Raw genomic sequence first — 21,210 nt, 5'->3', positions numbered from 1 at the left:
TGATATACTGCTAAACAGTACAGATACACTGCTAAAACAGTGCAGACCGGATTTGTGTACCCAAACCCGTCTTGACCGGCACAACCTATGTGCACGTCAGAAATGCCTCCCCAGCAATGGTACTCACCGGGTAGCTTCGGAAACGGAAGGCCTCAGTAACTTGAACTTGACTCGGATTGGACTGGACTCGACTCGACTCGTCGGACACTGGGCTTGACGTCGGACTGGTGGGTCTCTGTATACCTCGGATCTTGCTCTCTCAGCTAGGCTCTGGTCGGGATACTTCGCACTTCTCACCGCCTCGTCTGGGTGTTGATTGCAGTCTCAGTCGCCCCCGCTTGACCGGAGGGAGATACAGGAAATCCTGCTGGTACGCGTTATTGTCCGTCCAGCTGTGGCAGGAGACCGGGCCTGCAACGCACCGCCGGCGCGTGAGATGAGAAAGTGTCCCTATTCGGGCGCCATCATGTGGTAAATATTTCTCCTTTACCGGGACTGAATTTGATACAGGAACATTATAAAGTAGCTCAGTAAAATGAGAGGCAGAATCCGTGATATTAGAGTTTCAGAATGGGCTTTATTCCAATAAGCGATTATAATCGGATGCTTCAAGTTCCATCACCACGGGGGTTCAGGAAGTGAAGTACATACTTTATTGACAAGCAGTAACTTTTATAATACATACATCATAATGAAGTGAATACAGTAGGCGTAACAATTGATAAGGACATTGACGTTTGGTTTTACGTAACCGAAAATGGGTGTAATAATGAGTAAAAAGGAACATGATTGGCTATGATGTAATACATAGGTGGATCTATAAGATAATACTTGGCATTGATGCGCGCGCAGCAGTCTGACGTGTAATTGACGTGTAACTAGGGGGTGACGGGGACTTGACATTTAGCTCTACGTGTGGAGACAGGAAGTCTGGGGGGTCAAGTCAACCTAATCCCAAATCATATCTAACATCCTATGTTTAAAGAACTATGTTATCCACAAAAGAAGGACTCTCGGACAGAATCTATTCTATACTGACTGTGCGTGCGTGTACAAGCGTCTAGGTGTCTACACTGAATGCGAGGGGGTAGGAATATTCCATGGTAACAGGGCTATGAATTACTTGCATGAGGGCAGAGAAGATGGGCCTTTTTGCTTGGTAACTGGAAGAATGTTTACTTAAGCTACTAGGCAGGAATGCATCGGCTGAGGGGGAAGCAGATAATTCGAAGGTGAAATACAGTTCTTGGCAGAGAATAGGCTGATGTCAGGCTTCGTGAGCCGCGCAGAGAATGAGACAAAGTTCATGGTCACAGATGCAGGCTTGAACTGGAGCTTTCAGAGGCAGAAGGCAAGAGGAGTTCGATGACAGAATCAGGGCCTACTTGCCTGGACTGTAAAATGGCATAAGTGAACCATATAAAGCCGGTGGCCTTTCATATTTAGGAATGGAATATCCAGCCCATTTATGGCGGATCTGACAGAGGACATGTTGACGGTGGACGCACATGTGTTTGCGTCATCATTACTGGAACTGGAGGGAGCATACATGTACTTGCGACATGCACATAGAACCGTTGGGGTCCAAGATAGGGGACATAACTGACCAGAAAAATCCATATTTCCACACTGTGATTGAAGACATTGAGAATTTAGTAATCAGTGATTTGTAAAGAAAGGTTGATCCAATCAAGCAACACAGACCGACGTAGGGGTTAGTCACCAAGTGCTTTGGCAATGCAGTATGAGATCTCATACACAAGTCTATATTGGATTTTTTATTTTTTTATTTCAGTGGAATCTGTGCCAAACTCTTGCTTCTTCTATCAACAACAAATGAGTAGTCAAATTTACAAACACCTAAACAACTAAGTTATGGCACTCGTCAATTGCATGTATAAGGGACCCCACAACAGTTCAACAGCATGAAGGCACTTCATTTTTTGAACGATATCACAACCTGTGTTCATAAATCTTAAGTTTAAATCCTTACAGTAGGACAGGATAACCTTAGCAAATGTCAACAAAGTAAAAATATAGCATTGTACAATAGCTCATATATGTTTAAAGAATGTGCTGGATAAGAATTTTTGCAGTGATTTCCATCAAGTCAAGACAAGAACAGAGCACACTGTCTTGATGCTAAAACATTATGGAAGGTGCATTAATATACCTAGAATGAGTGAAATTTCAAGAGAGGCAAACTATTTCTCTTTTGATATCAAATTAACAGAATATAACGAAAACTTATTATCTGCGCAGGACAGTTTTAATTTGATATGTCTTCGGTTTCATTGCCAAGCCATTCACTGGTGTTAGGTCCAACTTCTCTTGTGGATTGAGCTCCAACTTCACCCGTTGAAGAACGGTGGCAAGCATGAGGAATATTTCATTTCGTGCGACATCCTCTCCTAGGCACATCCGCACTCCCATTCCAAATGTAAGAACACTTTCCTGAAGGCTCCGATTGAGTTGCCCATTTTTATCGAGGAAGCGTTCGGGCAGAAAGGAGTCCGGATTCTTCCATAGTGACCTGGAGAACAATAAAAAAAATAGCAGAAATGTGGGCACCAAAAAACGTTTACTATGTTCAATATAATTACACTAAATATATAGAGTTACATATACTTTGCTAAAAATTAGTATACAATCTATAATGGAATGAGCGAATATGCGCTGAAAAGATTTCTGCAGTTAGTACAAAGTTAACGGGCTCTTAGTTTATAAATGAGGCATTCACCTGAATGCATGACACAATCATGCATGCTTTACAAGGCGGGCAATACAACAAACACGTTGTTACCACAGAGCCCATTGCCATGCAAGTCGTTACAACGACTTTCCTTAGGGAAGCGCTGGACTGTTGAATAGTATTTATCACTTTTCCAACGCCAGTCTGTGCAACAGTAGGGAAGGTGTTGGATTTCAAATCCAACAACACGTTCCCTAATGCAAGTCATTGTTAATGACTTGCGTGGTAATGGAACGCATGGTAACGCATTCATTGTATTGCCTGCATTGCAATGGTACTGCGTAGAAAAGGCTGTTTCCATATGCACCTTTTCTAAGCATTTACATGCTTTGTGCATCCTCTTTGCAGCCTGTTAAATCATGCATATTCAGTCGTCTATCATGTAGGTATAGATATTCGGGCTTGGGGAACCAGCAGCTTGTTCCTTATGCCATATTAGTCTAGTTCCATGAAGGAGAAGCTTAACGAACAACAAATTGATACACTTCTCCTTTACTTTAGAAACAGAAGTCAATTTGATAATTAATTAACACAAAAGCTAGTGCCACATGGACACAGATAAAATGTTTTATTTGTGACATGAGATGTCTGTGACATTAATGAGAGTGAACCACATTACTTGCAGTTCTAGTACAGCATTCATTTTTATAGAAGATTATATAGCATTGTCTTTTGGAGTATAATGGTTGATGTTCAAGTGATCACCAACAATCTGTTTGGTTGAATGGAATATTTATTCTAAAATTAAAAGCAAACAAGAGTTTCCCTAATACAGATCTGGCCAGCACGCTTTTTGCATATAGCACCTGTAGGAAAGTGGATTATTAGTATGTGGGGATATTCACCTTCAGCTAGTAATATTACCGCAATGCCTAATAGGTCCAGTTAAGTCTCCAAAATGAATCCTTGCTCAACCCTTGGTAGCTTGGCAAATGGGCAGTCAGGCTTAACTTAGGAGACAGGTATGTGTACAGCATTTAATAGCACCAAAAAAGTAAATAAGTAAAAGACACAACAAAATAAAAATCCAACACCTATTTATAAAAATATAGAATATTTTTTCTTTAAAATTACACCAAAAAGACAAAGTCCAATGTAGTAAACCGGAGATATGAATTTTTAAAGGCTAAATCAAAGATTGCTTATTCTAGAGCCAAAAAGCTTAAAGCGCCACTCACGGCTATCTGGTCATGTTGCATCGGGACATAGTAAAGGTTTTATGCCGACCACAATGGAGCACGGGTCGGATAGGCTGAGTGCTAGGTCCCGGTCCAAAGTTTAGCTTCTGGCTTAATCTTTATCTTGGAGCGTTTCTCTCGGCAATAGGCTCATAAGTGGGTCCTCAGGCTTCTTGGATCCAAAGTTCGATTTTACAATGTCAGCCTGCAGCAGCATGATGCCTTGGTGAGTCACTGAAAGTCTTTGTCCTCGATGGCGAGGAGCTCAGGAGCTTTCAGCAGGACAAACCAGTGCAGTCAGGCCGATTTGCAAATCCACAATGGAATCTTGACTCTCGACATCGAGCCAGTCTCCTCCCAGAGCTTTTCTGCAAAACTTTGCAGAGTTTCTAAACTTTTATATCTTGAAGTTTCTTGATTCCTTTGGGGAAAATAGGTGTCCACTAGCTCAATCCAAGGGTTCAGAGACTGGATCACCTCTTGGGGACAAGGACTCAATTCCCCACAATGCACTTGCACAGTCCAGGAAAAATCCAGTTGGGGTGATCCTTTCTTTGGGCTTGCAGATGGCTTATTCTAGCTCTGTTTTTCCTGCTGGTTATCAGGGGGTCCACTCCTTTTCCTTTAAGTCAGGCATGGTCGTTTCTTTGTGGAGCCTTGAGAGGGCAGCAGGTGCAGCCCTTTTGGGTGCAAGCCTTCTGTGGTGCAGTCCAGGGGCTGGCAGGGCAGTCCTCCTTTTGTTGCAGGCAGTGTTCCAAGGATCCTGCAGCTCTCCTATGTTCATCCTCCATTCTGGGTTGGCAAAAGGGGGGTGGGGAGGGCACCCCTACCAATAGAGGTAAAGGTACCTTCCTCTGCTATGACCACTTCCTGTGAAGTGTGGCATATTCTTGACCCAGAATGCATTGTTATACAAAAATCAAAATGGAGAAAATCTCTCCTTGGTGTGCGAGTGTGTGCATCTGTGTAACCCAACCAAAAGGTATGGCTAACAACTCACTACACTCCCCATCCAGCCCCTCTCAATCTAATTGGCGGGGCTCCCAAACAGCTGGGGATTTTCAAAGTGGGGGCTGGCCCGGCTCCTATGACAACTGTTCTCCTGTATTTGAAGTCCAGCTTTTCTCCCAGCCCCCTTCCTCTCCCTGGCTTCGCCAGATAACACATCTCCCCCATCAAAATGGCTGCATTGTTTTTGAGAGACAAAGGAGTACGGTATAAATGGGGTCATCCGTTCCACTTGGTCTTTGCATGGCTGGGCAAGACCCAGGCAGTGCGCCCGCCCCCCCCAAGGCAGCAGAGATTCTGGGCATAGAGCTCGATCAGGAGTCCTCGTCTCAGGAGACACTCTCTCAGCTGCTTTCCCGTGAATCACGTCACAGACGGCACTCAAGAAATCGTTTGCAACAACAGATAAGCAAGCCAACAAAGACCGAAAGCATCAAAGAACACTCAGCCCTGCTGCAACTACTTCCGGAGCAACATCGATCCCTGGAAAGAGAGGCTGACTGATGGTGTTTTATGTGTCCATCGAGACCTGTAGGAGGGGACAAGCCGGCTCCCATTGGGGTGTGCCACACCTCAGCCAACATTAGCTAGTAGCAGCGAGGGCTGCGGACCTCCCCACTCTTCTTAAGAACACTGATGCGCACGACAAATGACATGGACCCTCACTCTAAAACTGCAAGCTTTGCACCTGTTCGTGCCACTGTTTTATTAATTGTTAATATTAGTAAGTTAGTTAAATGTAATCATACTCAGCGCCTAGCCACACTGTCACACTCCACTCATTTTTGGGGGTATGGGGCTCTAGGCCGCTGCGCGCAGGACCCAGACAGCTATGTCACTCTCCCTGGGACATGGTGTGCATAATTAGCTTGAATGTGAGGGGCCTAAGCTTGCCAATCAAAAGAATAGCACTTCTAACCCAGCTTATAGCAGCCCAATGTGACATATGACTCATCTCCTGAAAAAGGACTGGAGCAGAATGCGCTCTAGATGGTTCGATAGCCAATTCTGGTCTTTCAGCCAGGGGGAAAAAGCAGGGGTCACAATCCTAGTGGCCACACATTTTCAAGGAAAATCATTAGCATGCAATCTGAGATTGTAGGACGATTGAAAGTCCTACGTGTTTCCCTCTTCAACCACACATTTACTATAGCCTCTATCTATGTCCCTAATGTCCCTATCTATGGCCCTAATGATCACCAGGAGCCATTTATACGCAAGGCAATTGCCACTGCACTTACATCGCCTGACTCCATCCTAGTGATGGGGGTTGATTTTAACCTGGTACCAGATGCCTCTATAGATAGAACTCCCCTGCCACCAGGGAATACAGGGATGTTTACCCCACAGGGAACATATTGGCTAGCAGAGGCGGGGTTGCCATATATATGGCGGTCAGTTCTCCCGACTACACGGTCCTATTCCTTTTTTTCAGCTGCACACCAATCTTATGCTAGAATTGACTACCTCCTCATTTCCACCCCACTATGTCCATGAGTAACACAGGCCACTATCGATGTGGCGTCCCTGACGGATCATGCCCCATTCAGCTGGACCTACAGCTCCCGACCACACACCGGGGTTGTAAATCGTGACATCTCAATCCTAAACTGCTATTGTATGATGCAGCGATCAAGGAAGTGAGGAAAGCCATAGTAGACTACCTAGCAATTAACGATACCACAAACACAACAATAGCAACGCTCTGGGATACTCTAAAGGCAGTACTTAGGGGCACGTATATAGCGATATCAGCTAGACTCAACAAGGAACATGCAATGAAATGTGCCAACCTAGAAGGCATGGTGAAAGAGTTGGAGTAGGCTCACCAATGCACAGGCTCACATAAAACTAGAAGTCAAATGACCATAGCGCGAAAACAGCTTAGAGCACTTGTCATGGATACTGCAAAGTATGCATTGTTACCAACGCGAAAAAAATATTACGCGGGGAAACAAGGCAGCGAAGTTGCTGGCACACAGATTGCGAACACAGGTGCACCCTAGGCACGTGCAGGACCTAATAGACGGAGACCAACAACACATCACTAGAGACAAGGAGTTTGGTCGTTTTTATGCACAATTATATGGAGCTGTCGGGAAGTCCCCAGAAGATTGCATTCCTTACATTGTACAGGCCCCAATAACAACATTGCAGGACCCCTCCACAACACGCTTGGAGAAAGACATAACAGAGCGGGAGGTGTTGGATGCAATAGGGAGACTACAGCTAGAAGCGCCTAGGCATGGCGATAATAACGGCATTGCCAAAGCCCGGGAAGAACCCACAACACTGTGGGTCCTACCGCCCCATATCCCTTCTAAATGTGGATGCCAGGATATTCACAGGGATATTGACATGCAGACTGGGTAGATATATGCCGGGGCTGATCGAGTCTTCCCAGTCCGGCTTTATACCTGGCCACACTTGCGGGAACAACACCAAGCGGCTCTTCCATTTGCTGGATAAAACCCAGCATTCCCAAAAAATGACTTTATTTCTATCAATCAATGCCAAAAAGGCCTTTGATCGTATATATTGGCCATTCTTGCAAGCAGTGCTGGAGGCAGTGGGCCTAGGCCCAGATTCTGATGGTGGATCTGGGCTGGGTATGCGGAACCGAAAGCAATGGTTAAGGTAAACAACGCACAGTCCCCGACCTTTCTCATCTCCAGGGGGGCTTGCCAGGGCTGTCCGCTCTCGCCACTTCAATTTGCGCTTTATATGGAGCCCTTGGTGGAGCGCATCCAACACCACCCACAAATAGAGGGAGTCTGGATGGGAGGCCAATCCCATAAAATAGCCCTATACGCAGATGACGTGTTGTTGACCATCACAAACCCGCGTCAATCACAGCCCCCGCTGCTTGAGGAACTCACAGCATTTGGTGTGGTCTCTGGCTTTAAGGTGAATACTGCCAAGTCCCAAGCACTTAATATCACTATCCCGCATGACAAGCAACTACCGTTGGCATCAGACTTTCCTTTCCTGTGGGCGCAACGGGGTATCCAGTATTTGGGAATTCACTTACTCCGTACCATAGAAGGCTCGGTGAAGCAAAACTACTCGTACCTATTAAAGACGGTGAGATCCGTTATCCAATCCTGGCATGGGGTCTAAACTCCTGGTTGGGACGCACAGCAGCGGTTAATATGACTCTGTTGCCAAAACTTCTCTATCTTATGCAGGTACTGCCATTGGCGCCACCTGGTTTAAAAAAGCTACAAGTTGCCCTTTAGGCCTTCATATGGTAGGGTAAGCGGGCTCGGCTGGAGAAAGAGCGGACCTATCTACCAATGGCCAAGGGAGGGTTGGGCATACTGAATCTTGCAAGATATTACCAAGCTGCACAACTGCGCTACATGGTGGAGTGGCAGCACCCACTGACCAAGAAGCACTGGTGTTTGCTAGACCAGGCGTTGCCTGGGATCCACATCTGGAAAATTCCATGGCTCCTGCGCAAGCACCTTCCGCCGGCAATCTACATCTCACCTGTGGTTAGATGTACAATATGGGTTTGGGATAAGGTGTACTCCTCTAAGCAGCTCTCTACACAGATATCCCCACTCATGCCAATCATAGGTAACCCGGACTTTCCCGGACCTTTCTCATCTCCAGGGGGGCTTGCCAGGGCTGTCCGCTCTCGCCACTTCAATTCGCGCTTTATATGGAGCCCTTGGCGGAGCGCATCCAACACCACCCACAAATAGAGGGAGTCTGGATGGGAGGCCAATCCCATAAAATAGCCCTATACGCAGATGACGTGTTGTTGACCATCACAAACCCGCGTCAATCACAGCCCCCGCTGCTTGAGGAACTCACAGCATTTGGTGTGGTCTCTGGCTTTAAGGTGAATACTGCCAAGTCCCAAGTTAGATGTACAATATGGGTTTGGGATAAGGTGTACTCCTCTAAGCAGCTCTCTACACAGATATCCCCACTCATGCCAATCATAGGTAACCCGGACTTTCCCGGACCTTTCTCATCTCCAGGGGGGCTTGCCAGGGCTGTCCGCTCTCGCCACTTCAATTCGCGCATTATATGGAGCCCTTGGCGGAGCGCATCCAACACCACCCACAAATAGAGGGAGTCTGGATGACTTTCCGAAGGCCACATAGGAGAAAACTGACAGGATTTTGGGCTCCCAGACTCAGAATATTGGCATTATCTGGCAATCCAACACTGGGTAACCCTTCCTGATATTAGCCCTGATGCTAGCAGATGATTGACCCTGTTTGAACACTGGCTTTTGTCCTAAAAGGACGACACCCACATCTTGTCCGACATATATTCCTTTCTAAACACCCAGACCAACCCTTTACAAACACCGGCTAGGAAGAGGTGGGAGCTAGAATGTGAGCGCAGATTTACCGACAAGGAATGGACAGACATCCTACAATGCGCACACATCTGCGCTACCAGCGCCTCAGGCAAGGAAATACTTTTAAAGCTAGCCCATAACTGGCACTATACCCCAGCTCGTCTGACTCAATGGCAAAAAGGAAGGGAGGATACATGTTGGCGACACTGCACCCGTTCAGGTACACTCACCCACTTGCTGCCCCAAGCTCCACAGATACTGGAGGGAGGTCCTTGCAGAAATCGATAAGATGTTTGACACTGAAGTACCCTGGGTTTCCTAGCTACGTCCTGTTAGGACTACCCAATACACAAACTTACCCATTGTATTCCAAGAAAGGGAAGACTATTACCTTGGCACTCTGTGCAGCAAAGCAGGTCCTATTATCAAAATGGGACACTGATACTATCCCAACGCAGGCGGACTGGCTGCACAAACTATGGCACTTATTAGGAATGGAAAAATGGACAGCGGTTATCAGTCACACCTTACCCAAGTTTGAGAAAAGATGGGGAACATGTATAAAACACCTTTCAGGAGTATATCAAAAACTCACATGCCCAATATATTTGTGAATATTGCAGATTACGACCACCACCTCTACGGACGATTCAGATAAAAAAGAAGAGTGATGACCTATTTATCAATGTGAAATTAGCATGGTTTGTCTTTCTTTTGTTATTGTTTATTGAAGATGTTTGATTCTGTTTCCTCCTCCTTCCCCCTCTCCATTTGCCTCCCCCTCACACCCTCTCCCCCCCGAAACCTTCTTGTCACCTCGCCAGCCAATGGAAGTAGGCGTAGGGAATTTTGAACAAACTTAATAAAATGCTAAAGTCCTAAAATGATCCTAGACACCACAACAGAGCACACTTATGTGCATTAAGTACACTGGGGTCCTTAAACTTACATTCCCTACCATATACTGAGGACTTACAGGTAGGCTGTGCCCAATTAGAATTACCATATACCTTTAGAGGTCAGAGCAATGACCTGGGCCTGGTTAGTAGAGTGCAGGGCACTGTCAGAGTCAGTAGCCACCAGCATCAGTCAAAAATGGGGGTGATCAAGGCAAAAAGGATGACTTTCCTATTACCCCCCCCCCCAGATGAAGGGTGTTGGGCAACTAAACTACAACCTGGTAGTTCTCATCATCTAAGTGGAAAAGCCTGGGAAATCCATCTGCATTGGAGTAGGCAGCTCCAGTTCTGTGTTCCACTGTGAAGTTCATCCCATATAGGGAATTGGACCACCTCAACAATTTTGTGTTCTCCCCCCTTATTTGCATGAGCAATCCAAGAGGTCTGTGGTCCGTTTGAACATGGAAGTGAGTACCAATCAGATATGACCTCAGCTTCTTCAGGGACTAGACCACAACAAAGGCTTCCCTCTCAATGGCACCCTATCTTTGCTCTCTGGGGAGTAGTAGTCTACTAACGAAGGCAATTGGTTGAACTTGGCCCTCTTCATTTACTTCATCCACTATTGCCTCAAACCCTTGCTCTGAAGCATCTGTCTGTACCACAAACTGCTTATTGCAGTCAGGGGCCAGTTGGACTGGTGCTGAACACATAGCCTCTTCAGAGTGTTGAGGGCCTTCCAACATTCTGGGGTCCAAATTAACTTTTAGGGTTCTTTCTCAGAGGTAAGCTCTGTCAGGGGAGCCACCATGGCCTCCATAGTTCTTCACAAACATCCTGTAGTATACCCAGTCAGGCTAAGAAAGGCCCTGACTTGTGTCTGGGTCTTAGGAGCTTCCCAATCCAGGATGATCTGCATCATGCACTTGAGAGTTTGTAAATGGCCTCCACCTACAAGGTGGCCCTGGCATGCCACTAAACCTTGCCCATCTGGAATTTCCTTGGCTTATTAGTCAGGCCTGCCTGCTGCATGGCCTGAAGCACTTCCATTAGGTATAACTGAATAACTGCTATGACGTTAAATATCGTGCTGGATCGACCGCGCAGTCTGTGAGACGTGGCTTGGAGTCACTGAATGCGTGTGCTGCTGCTAAATTGTGTTTTTTGCACAGTTATGTAAAAAATTTAAAAACTGTGTTTTAGGACTGTTTATTAAAAATTAAATTGACCTGATTTTAAAAAGTTAATCGACTGGAGACCCGCGGTGCCGCCTGTTAGAGCGAGCCCGCTACTTCAAGGGTCAGCGGTCTAGTTCTTTTACTCCCCATGACGTTAAATATCGCGCTGGATCGACCGCGCAGCCTGTGAGACGTGGCTTGGAGTCACTGAATGCGTGTGCTGCTGCTAAATTGTGTTTTTTGCACAGTTATGTAAAAATTTTAAAAACTGTGTTTTAGGACTGTTTATTAAAAATTAAATTGACCTGATTTTAAAAAGTTAATCGACTGAAGACCCGCGGTGCCGCCTGTTAGAGCGAGCCCGCTACTTCAAGGGTCAGCGGTCTAGTTCTTTTACTCCCCATGACGTTAAATATCGCGCTGGATCGACCGCGCAGCCTGTGAGACGTGGCTTGGAGTCACTGAATGCATGTGCTGCTGCTAAATTGCGTTTTTTGAACATTTATGTAAAAATTTGAAAAACTGTGTTTTAGGACTGTTTATTAAAAATTAAATTGACCTGATTTTAAAAAGTTAATCGACCGGAGAACCGCGGTGCCACCTGTTAGAGCGAGCCCGCTAATTCAAGGGTAAGCGGTCTAGTTCTTTTCCTCCCCATGACGTTAAATATCGCGCTGGATCGACCGAGCAGCGGGCGCGCCACCGTAGCGCCAAAGGCAAGCCCCTATGCGCCCAGAACGCGCCCTGCGCCAGAACCCCTAGTTGTGCTCCCATCCATAAATATAGCCAACAACAACTTTACGATATTCAGATTGGTGAGTGCTTGACATGTAATAGCTGGGAGGAGGGGATAAGACCAAACACCTACAAATGTCGGGCCTGTGGGTTCCATTTTGCTTTATCATCTGGGATAGAGGGGAAAGATTCCACCCTACTAGACATAGGCAGTAAAGACCCCTTCAAAGATAATAAAGGTGAAGACAGTCGACAAGCTCCTTCAGAAGGACCAGGCGGTAATAATGGCCTTATGAAGGGTGAGACGAGGGTGAAGCCAATACAAACTTTGTCATGCATATTATTGAACACTCGTTCACTTGTGAAACATAAATACCAATTAGAATGTCTCCTCCAACTAGAAAACCCTGATATTGTCTTTCTAACTGAGACTTGGACTGATGCCAGCTCAGACCCAGACTGGAATATGTCCATTCCCCCAGGCTATGCAATGGTGCAACATGATAGGATAGAAGGCAGAGGTGGGGGTATAGCCATAATTTATAGAGAGAATTTAAAATTGCGCCATGAGGCTACAATGGTGCTTCCAGCTGAGGCATTAATGTTTTCATTTAAATGTAAAGATTTCTTCACATTCCAAGGGCTACTTGTCTATAGGCCACCAGGACCTAGAACGGTGTTCTCACAGGCCATTTTAAATTTTTTAGAGTCAAGTGTGGATTCTGACTTTTTTACCATCATGGGGGATTTTAATTATCATCTTGAATTAGAAACCAACCTAGATACGGCAAGACTTGTGGATAATTTGGCAGCGTATGGACTCTCCCAAATTATACTGGAACCCACACATTTAGCAGGTCACACACTGGATGGTATTTTTACAAACCAATCAGGCATAACTATAACAAAAACGTTATCCTTACCTTGGACCGACCATAGAGCCATTTTTTTTTAGGTGATCAATAAAACGTTTACTTTACCTCAGTCCTTTCCTGCCACGAACTTGAGGGTTCGGAAATGGAATAAGCTAAAAAAGGCTGACCTGGAACAGGTGTTGAGTTCGGGTCTATTCGTATTAAATAGTGACAATGATATAGCAGCCAGACAATTTGATAACTGGATTAGAACAGCTGTAGCTAATGTTGCCCCTGAAATTAATAAAACCACCAGAAGAGCAACTGCAACAGCACCCTGGTACAGTCCGGAGGTAAAAATAATAAAAATGAAATGTAGAAGGACAGAACAGATCTGGAGAACAGATTACAGTACGGCGCATAAGCTAGTTTATAATCAATGTCTGGAGGAATATAAGCAGGCTATCATCAAAGACAAAAGGGCTTATTTTACTGCTAAAATAGGCGATGCAACACATTCCTCAAAGGAACTGTTTAAAACTGTATATCCACTTGCTACACCTCAACACACAGCCAAGTTCAGACCAGACCGAGCCTTCTGCAACGTGATGGCCAATTTCTTTCAAAACAAAGTACAAGTGATCTATGATGATCTTTTAAATTTGGCCAATATTATGCCAGATAGCAACCCTCCAAATATAAACGTATGGGCAGCAAGTGGCAGACTTGCACGCATTAGGACACTTACTGTGGAGGAGGTCCATGACCTCCTGATATCCACTAAATCAAGTTCACCAAATGATCCATGCCCCCCAGCGGTTCTTCATCTGGTCCCCAAGGTCATCAGTATACATCTTACCCCTCTCTTAAAGCAAGTCCTTGAAACGGGTAAATATCCTGATGCATGGAAAAAGGCCTGTATAAGGGCAATTCTTAAAAAGCCAGCCTTGGACCCACTAGAACCAAAAAACTATCGACCAATCTCCCGATTATCGCTACCAGCAAAAATTCTGGAAAGAGCCATAAACAGGGAGTTAATTTACTACCTAGAAGATAACCTTCTGTTAGACCGCACACAACATGTCTTTAGGTCTTGTCACTCGACAGAAACAGCGTTGGTGCTGGCCACAGAGGGGATAGGAGGATAGTGGATGGAGGTGGCAGAGCAATTCTGGTCTAATTAGACCTTTTGGCGGCGTTTGACACAGTAAATCATAAGGTGTTGGTGCAGCGGCTGAAAGAGATAAGGGTGGAGGATATCACATCTAATCTCCTCTCCTCCTTCTTAGAAACCAGAGAACAAAATATACATTGGGAGAATACACAGTCTGGAACTTTCCAACTCCCATGTGGTGTTCCGCAAGGATCTGCTTTGTCACCAACCCTCTTCAACATATATGTGTCCTCGTTGGCCAACTTAGTCAGGAAACATGGGTTCTCACTGATTATGTACGCCGATGACTCACAGCTTACTATCTCAGTTGCCAACTCTTCAGATACAGTAGCCATTGGCTTCCATGCATGTGTGAAAGATATCATGTGGTGGATGAGCTCAAATTTTTTTAAAATAAACACGGATAAAACCGAGGTCCTAGAATTCGGTAAAGGACCACCATTATGGAACACCAACTGGTGGCCCACGGAGACAGGAGTTTGTCCTACCCCCGTTACTAAAGTTAAAATTTTAGGGGTGACCCTAGATAAACAGCTTAATCTATCCGCCCATGTCAACCAACTAACTTCCTCCTGCTTTTTCCTCCTAAAAACATTGAGGAAAATATTCCCGTTTATTGCACCTGAACTTCAAAAGACAGTTGCAGTTGCACTGTTTTTATCTAAATTGGATTACCGCAACGCTCTTTTTTTGGGAATTGATAAAGCACAGGAGAGGAAGATACAATCACTGCAAAATGTAGCAGCTAGACGACTCATGAATATTCCCAAGGGTCGTCCCACCTTAGAGGCCATTAGAGCACTACATTGGCTCCCTGTCCATCAAAGAGCCAATTTTAAAACTGTCTGCTTAGTGCATAAGGCCCTCCATGGAGGCATTTCTGGGGAGGTGCAGAAACTTTTTACTAGGTATCTTCCAGTAAGAACTCTTAGATCCTCTACGGAGGGCCTTGTTTGTGTTCCAAAAACACGCAAGGTAAGATGGGGGGGCCGCACACTGTCTTTTTGTGCGACAAAAATTTGGAACCAGATGCCATCTACTTTGCGCTGCCAATCAAATCGGATGAGGTTCAGGAAAGAATTAAAAACTTGGCTATTTGGCAAAAACTAAAAACACCCAGGTTCAGGTTCCAATTACCCATGTATCACAGTTAGCGCCAAGACGCCACGGCATTCGCTGCGCTTTATAAATATCAATTCAAATCAAATCAATCAAATGTCATCCAGACAAGCTGTACTGAAAGTTGGAAAGTTCTTCAAACTAAAGGGCATCACTTTGAATTGAAAGTGGTCCTTGGGGGTGGAAAATGCTGACCCCTCTTGTGCTCCTAGACTGAGGGCAATCTGCCAGTAACCCGAGGTCAAATCAAATGTACTCAGGTACTTTGCAGCCCCCATCCTGTCAATGAGCTCAGCAGCTTTAGGTATGGGGTGAGCAGACAAAACCTCAATTCTTTCTTTCGCCCTTTGGCACGGGCTCCAGTACCACTGGATTGGCCCATGGACTGTCAGACAGATCAATTACCCCAACACCCAAATCTTGGCTACTTAAGCCTTAATGCTGGCTTTGACCTGGTCAGACAACCTAACCGGTTTGACTTGCTTTTGACTGGTAGGCTGTCACCAGTGTCAACCTCATGTATATAATAAGTGGTGAGTCCAGGGGTCAGGGAGAAAAGTCAAGCAAACTGTCCAATACTTGTCTGCAGTCTTTCTGCTGCTGGTCTGTCAATAGAGTAATACACCCTCCACTGACCCATTTTGTGCATTGGTGGAGAGGACGTCTGACAGAGGCTCCCTCTCCTCCTGCCCTTCTTCTGTGACCATGGGTGTTGGACAGGCCACACGAGGGGCTTGCTCCCTCCCCGCACGACAGGGCCCGAGCTCCGGCCCACCAGGTATAACCCACGAAAAGCACCCGTACCCCGTCTCCCGACGGATCTTCTGCCCTCGGACCTCTACTCATCACGAGGCCCAGCCCCACCGGCTTCCCCGGCCGGTTCAAGCCGCCATCTTGGGCCCTGCACCACGAGGCCGCGTGGCCTCACCCCGACCCTAACCCCGGGCCTGACCGGCCCCGACATCCCGGCACCACCATCCACCCAGGAGGTGAGCGGACCACTTGGCAGGTCAATGGGAGGACGCAGTGTCAAGAGCTCTTCCCCCGCCAGGTGTCGATCGCCCCCAGCTCCCCCAGGCGCTGGCTCCACCCCCTGCTGGGTGTCTGGACACCTTCATCCCGGGCCCTCCGACCTCCAAGTGCGAGGGTCCGGACATCAAAGAGCGCCTGCCCTATAACTGGGGCAACTCCGGAGCAGGAAGGCAGTTGTATCCTGGAGTCGAGAGACACCGAGAGAACTCAGCCTTGACGGACTACTGGCGCTGCCGTAGCCCACTCCTGTGAACCATCGTCCTGCCTGCTGGCGCTGCCGCGGCCTTCTACAACATCCATCCTCGTCGGGACCTGCTGGCGCTGCCGCGGCCCGTTGTAACGACCATCCTCGTCGGGACCTGCTGGCGCTGCCGCGGCCCTTTGTAACGACCACCCTCACCGGGACCTGCTGGCGCCGCCGCGGACCGTACATCGACCCTCGTTCCGGGACCTGCTGGCGCTGCCGCGGCCCGCACCATCTAAGCTCGAGGATTGTGAGCTAAACATCATCTCATCCAAACTACCTGACTGGTAGACAGACTGTCCCGCTACCCCTTACCCTGCTTTGAGAGATTTGAATCGAGGGGACCCCGGAGTCCAGACCTCCTTGTACCATTCGACCGTACCATAAGAAGTGCTTATAAAGAACACTGAACCTTATCCTTGTGTGGTATCTGTCTGTGGGGGAGGGAAGTTACTTATCTGTACGATCGCTGGAGACGGCTCTCCCCGGAGACCTCTCCTCCTGACCCCGGCCGACCCTCCAGGTCCGTCTATCCTTTCTAACATTGGTGGCCAGCGGCGCGATCCGAATCAACGCGTAATCGTACAGAGAGTAGCTCACCCCACGACAACAACACGATGTCAGCCAAAGATAGCAACTCCACCGAGAAATTCCAAATGGAGAAATTAGAAGAATACAACCACCGCGAACTGAGACAATTCTGCATAGAACTTGGCATTGCTACCACCGGCCTGAGTACCAAAGAGGATCTAAAGCACGCACTAGAGTCGTGGGCAGAAACTGGGGTCGCCGGACCCTCCGACCAAAGCAGCATCACACCAGAGGGGAACGCCACGGCTCCCGAGGAGCGGGGAACGGGCCTCTCGCAGGAGGAGATCCGAGAAAGAGAAAGGACCAGATTGCACGAGTTGGAAATGGCACGACTCAAGATGGATGGGGAACTCAAGTTAGCTGAACAGAAACTCAACCTCGAGCACATGAGGCTCCGAGATGAACGAGAAGAGAAGCAGAGACAGAGAGAGCTGGAGGAGAAAAAAATAACGCTCGAGCACGAGCGCAAACTGGCGGAAATAGAACTTCGGAAACAGAATAAAGAACTGGGGGTGCCTGAGCGACCACACACCCCGGGGCCAATCGAGAAAAAAGTCCACATCCCCAAGGATGTTGTCCGCGAGTATGTCCGAGAAGACGACATACAACAGTGGTTTAAAGCCTACGAGATCGCCATGACCTCCCACCGGATCGACCGGAGTGATTGGGGAGCCGGACTCTGGGGGAGGTTTATCAACGAGGGGCGCGATGCCCTACTGCAGCTCCCAGATCACCAAATGTCGTCCTACGACCACATGAAGGCTGCCCTCCTCACCCGCTACGGCCTCACACCCGAGATGTACCGCCAGAGGTTCAGAGATTGCACCCGGATCCCAGGTACAACTTGGGTAGAATACGTGAACTATTTCAGCCGTGCCTTCGAGGGTTGGATAAAGGGGAGCCAGGTCACCACCTACGAACAACTCTTTAACCTGATGGTATGGGAGCACCTGTCAAACAACTGCTTCGTCGAGCTCAGGCAACACCTCCTCGACAGTAAGCTGACTGACCCCCGGCAGCTCGCCGCCGAAGCTGACCGATGGGAAAGCACCCGAGTGGGCCGGAGGGGGCCACACGAACAGAACAGAAACAACCAAGGCCAGCACCGTCCTCGGGGAGGAGGAGGGGGCCAGGGGCGAGGGAGAGACGCCTTGCCCGCAACACCCGTGGCCAGCACCCCGGCTCCGGCCGGTCGGGGCAACCCCCCGTGGCGTCCTGGGGTCCGAGCCAACGTCACGTGCCACCGATGCCAGCGAGTCGGCCACTACGCCAATGACCCGAGCTGCCCGCAGAACCAAACACCCAAGCCCCGCCAGGTAGCTGCCGCCGCCCTGGGGGAAGAGCGATCATTGGAGGAACCAGAGGAGTATGAGCCGGCCCAGCAAGAGTGGGAACCGGCCGCCATGGTCCTGGCGTGCTTAGGGGGAAGAGACATGGTCCCGCGGGCTCCCCTACCCGCTAACACCAGGAAATATGGGCAGTGGGTGACCATTAATGGACAGCGAGCCGAGGCCTTGCGTGACACAGGCGCCAGTGTGACGGCCGTCCGCTGTCACCTGGTGAAGCCCGAGCAGATCCTGCCGAACATTCTCTGCCCCGTCCGCTCGGCAGACAACTCTGAAAGTCTGTGCCAAATGGCCTGCGTTCCATTCGAATGGGGAGGGGTCTCCGGCCTGTTGAAGGTGACGGTCCGGGACGATGCCCCCGTGGACTGCCTCCTGGGAAATGACCTCGAGAGTTCCCCGTGGGCCACCGTTGAGAGAAGAGAGCACCTGGGGATGCTGGGCCTCCCGGACTGGGCCTGCATAACCACCCGGTCCATGGCCGCCCGTGCCGTCCCTCGATCAGAAGAACCAGAATGGCCAGCACCTCCGCCCCCAGTCGCCCCAGTAGAAGACACCGACGAGGCCAGCCTCCCAGACCCGACGGCCGAAGGGGACGCGCAACCCCAGGACCTTCCTGACCTGGCTCAGTGGCGTCAAGAGGGGGGGCCCACCCAAGCACAGTTCCGCCAGGAACAAAAGACCTGTCCCTCCCTCGAGGGACTCCGCCAACAAGCCAGCGCCCAGAACGCAGGGGACTCCACCGGAACTCACTGGGTCTACTGGGATAACGACCTGCTATACAGCGAGCAAAGAATCGCCGAGCTGGGGGCCGGTCGAGTACTGGTGGTACCTCTCCGCTTCAGAGACTTTCTGCTCAACCTGGCCCACGATGTCCCCCTGGCTGGACACCTGGGCCAAGATAAAACGTACAACCGCCTAGTGACCCACTTTTTCTGGCCAAAGATGAGGAATGACGTCCTGAACCACTGCCGATCTTGCCCCACATGCCAAGCCAGCGGGAAGAGTGGTCGGAAGCTGAAAGCCCCTCTGCAACCCTTCCCTGTGGTCACCACCCCGTTCGAGAGGGTGGGGATAGACATCGTGGGGCCTCTGGACCCCCGCACGGCACAAGGACACAGGTTCATCTTAGTACTGGTGGACCATGCCACCCGCTACCCCGAGGCGGTGCCCCTACGGACCGTGACAGCTCCGGTGGTTGGCCGGGCCCTAATGGGGATCTTCTCCCGGGTAGGCTTCCCCCGAGAAGTCGTCAGCGACCGAGGCACGAACTTTATATCCAAATACATGAAGTCCCTCTGGCAACAATGCGGGGTCACCTACAGATTCACGACCCCCTATCACCCCCAAGGGAACAGACTAGTGGAGCGTTTTAACCGCACCCTCAAGGGGATGATTGGGGGATTGGAAGAGCCCCTCCGTCGCCAGTGGGATGTACTACTCCCGTGCCTCCTCTTCGCCTACCGCGAAGTTCCCCAGAAGTCCCTCGGTTTTAGCCCTTTCGAACTCCTGTACGGGCACCCCGTGCGAGGGCCCCTCAGCCTAGTAAAAGAAGGTTGGGAGATGGCCCCCCTAAAGACCCCTCCAGACGTCTTCAAATACCTCCTGGCCCTACGCAATCAGACCCGGCGCTTCAGAGAGATGGCCAAGGCGAACCTCGAGGCCAGCCAGGAGGACATGAAGAGGTGGTATGATCACAATGCCTCCTCCGTTGAGTTCGAGCCTGGACAACAAGTATGGGTGATGTCCCCCACCGAACCATGTGCCTTGCAGGATAAGTGGACGGGGCCCTTCAAAGTGGTCGAGCGCAAAAGCCCCGTCACTTACCTCATCGACCTGGGGACCTCCCGGAACCCCCTTCGGGTCCTCCACACCAACCGACTCAAACCACACTTTGTGCGCTCAGAACTCAGCCTCCTGATGGCTACGGACAGTGGGGCAGAGGAAGACTCCGAACCCCTCCCGGATCTTCTGAAGACTCAGGAGAATGACGGCTCCGTGGACGGGGTCCGGCTCTCTGACACCCTCACTTCGGAGCAACGCCAGGGCTGCCGGAACCTCCTACTGCAGTTCGCTACCCTGTTCTCCCTCACCCCCGGGGTCACCCCTTGGTGTTCGCACGACGTGGACACCGGGGACAGTCCCCCTGTCCGACACCGGGCCTACCGCGTACCAGATCGGGTACATTGCTGCATACAGGAGGAGGTGGCCAAGATGCTCACAATCGGGGTCATCGAGCCCTCGGACAGTCCCTGGGCCAGTCCGGTTGTATTGGTCCCCAAAGCCGCTGCCCCCGGCACCGCACCTGAACTGAGATTCTGCGTCGACTACCGGGGCTTGAACGCTGTCACCCGGACCGACGCTCATCCGATCCCCCGAGCAGACGAGCTGATCGACCGGCTGGGGGCCGCCCGCTACCTCAGTATCTTCGACCTAACAGCGGGCTACTGGCAGATCGGCCTCACACCCAGGGCTCAGGAACGGTCAGCCTTCTCTACCCCCGATGGCCACTACCAATTCAAGGTCATGCCCTTCGGCATGAAGAATGCCCCCGCCACGTTTCAACGCCTCGTGAACCAGGTCTTGGTGGGGCTCGAAGAGTTCAGCGCTGCCTACCTGGACGATATCGCTGTGTACAGCCACCACTGGCCCGACCACCTCCGTCACCTCCAAGAGGTCCTACGGGCCCTCCAGCGGGCCGGCCTCACAATTAAGGCCGGCAAGTGCCAAATTGGCCAAGGGTCTGTGACCTACCTTGGGCACCAAGTGGGAAGCGGGCTGG

General features: G+C 49.4%; 1 protein-coding gene across 2 annotated transcripts in view; it reads right to left on the bottom strand.

The window, feature by feature from the left end:
* Positions 1–968: 968 nt before the first annotated feature.
* LOC146866026 (cytochrome P450 1A1-like) overlaps positions 969–21,210 on the bottom strand; it is a 197,643-nt gene continuing 177,401 nt past the window's right edge. For both annotated transcript variants that reach the window (XM_085633042.1, XM_085633044.1), the window contains exon 7: positions 969–2,533. In XM_085633042.1, coding sequence (XP_085489168.1) covers positions 2,251–2,533 — 283 coding nt within the window. In that variant the 3' untranslated portion in view covers positions 969–2,250. The remainder of the gene's footprint in view (positions 2,534–21,210) is intronic.

Source organism: Triturus cristatus, chromosome 2_1 (genome assembly GCF_964204655.1).
Source record: "Triturus cristatus chromosome 2_1, aTriCri1.1, whole genome shotgun sequence".
NCBI classification, from domain to species: Eukaryota; Metazoa; Chordata; class Amphibia; order Caudata; family Salamandridae; genus Triturus; species Triturus cristatus.
The sequence above is the reverse complement of the archived record's forward strand: the minus strand, read 5'-3'. Positions and strand labels throughout refer to the sequence as shown.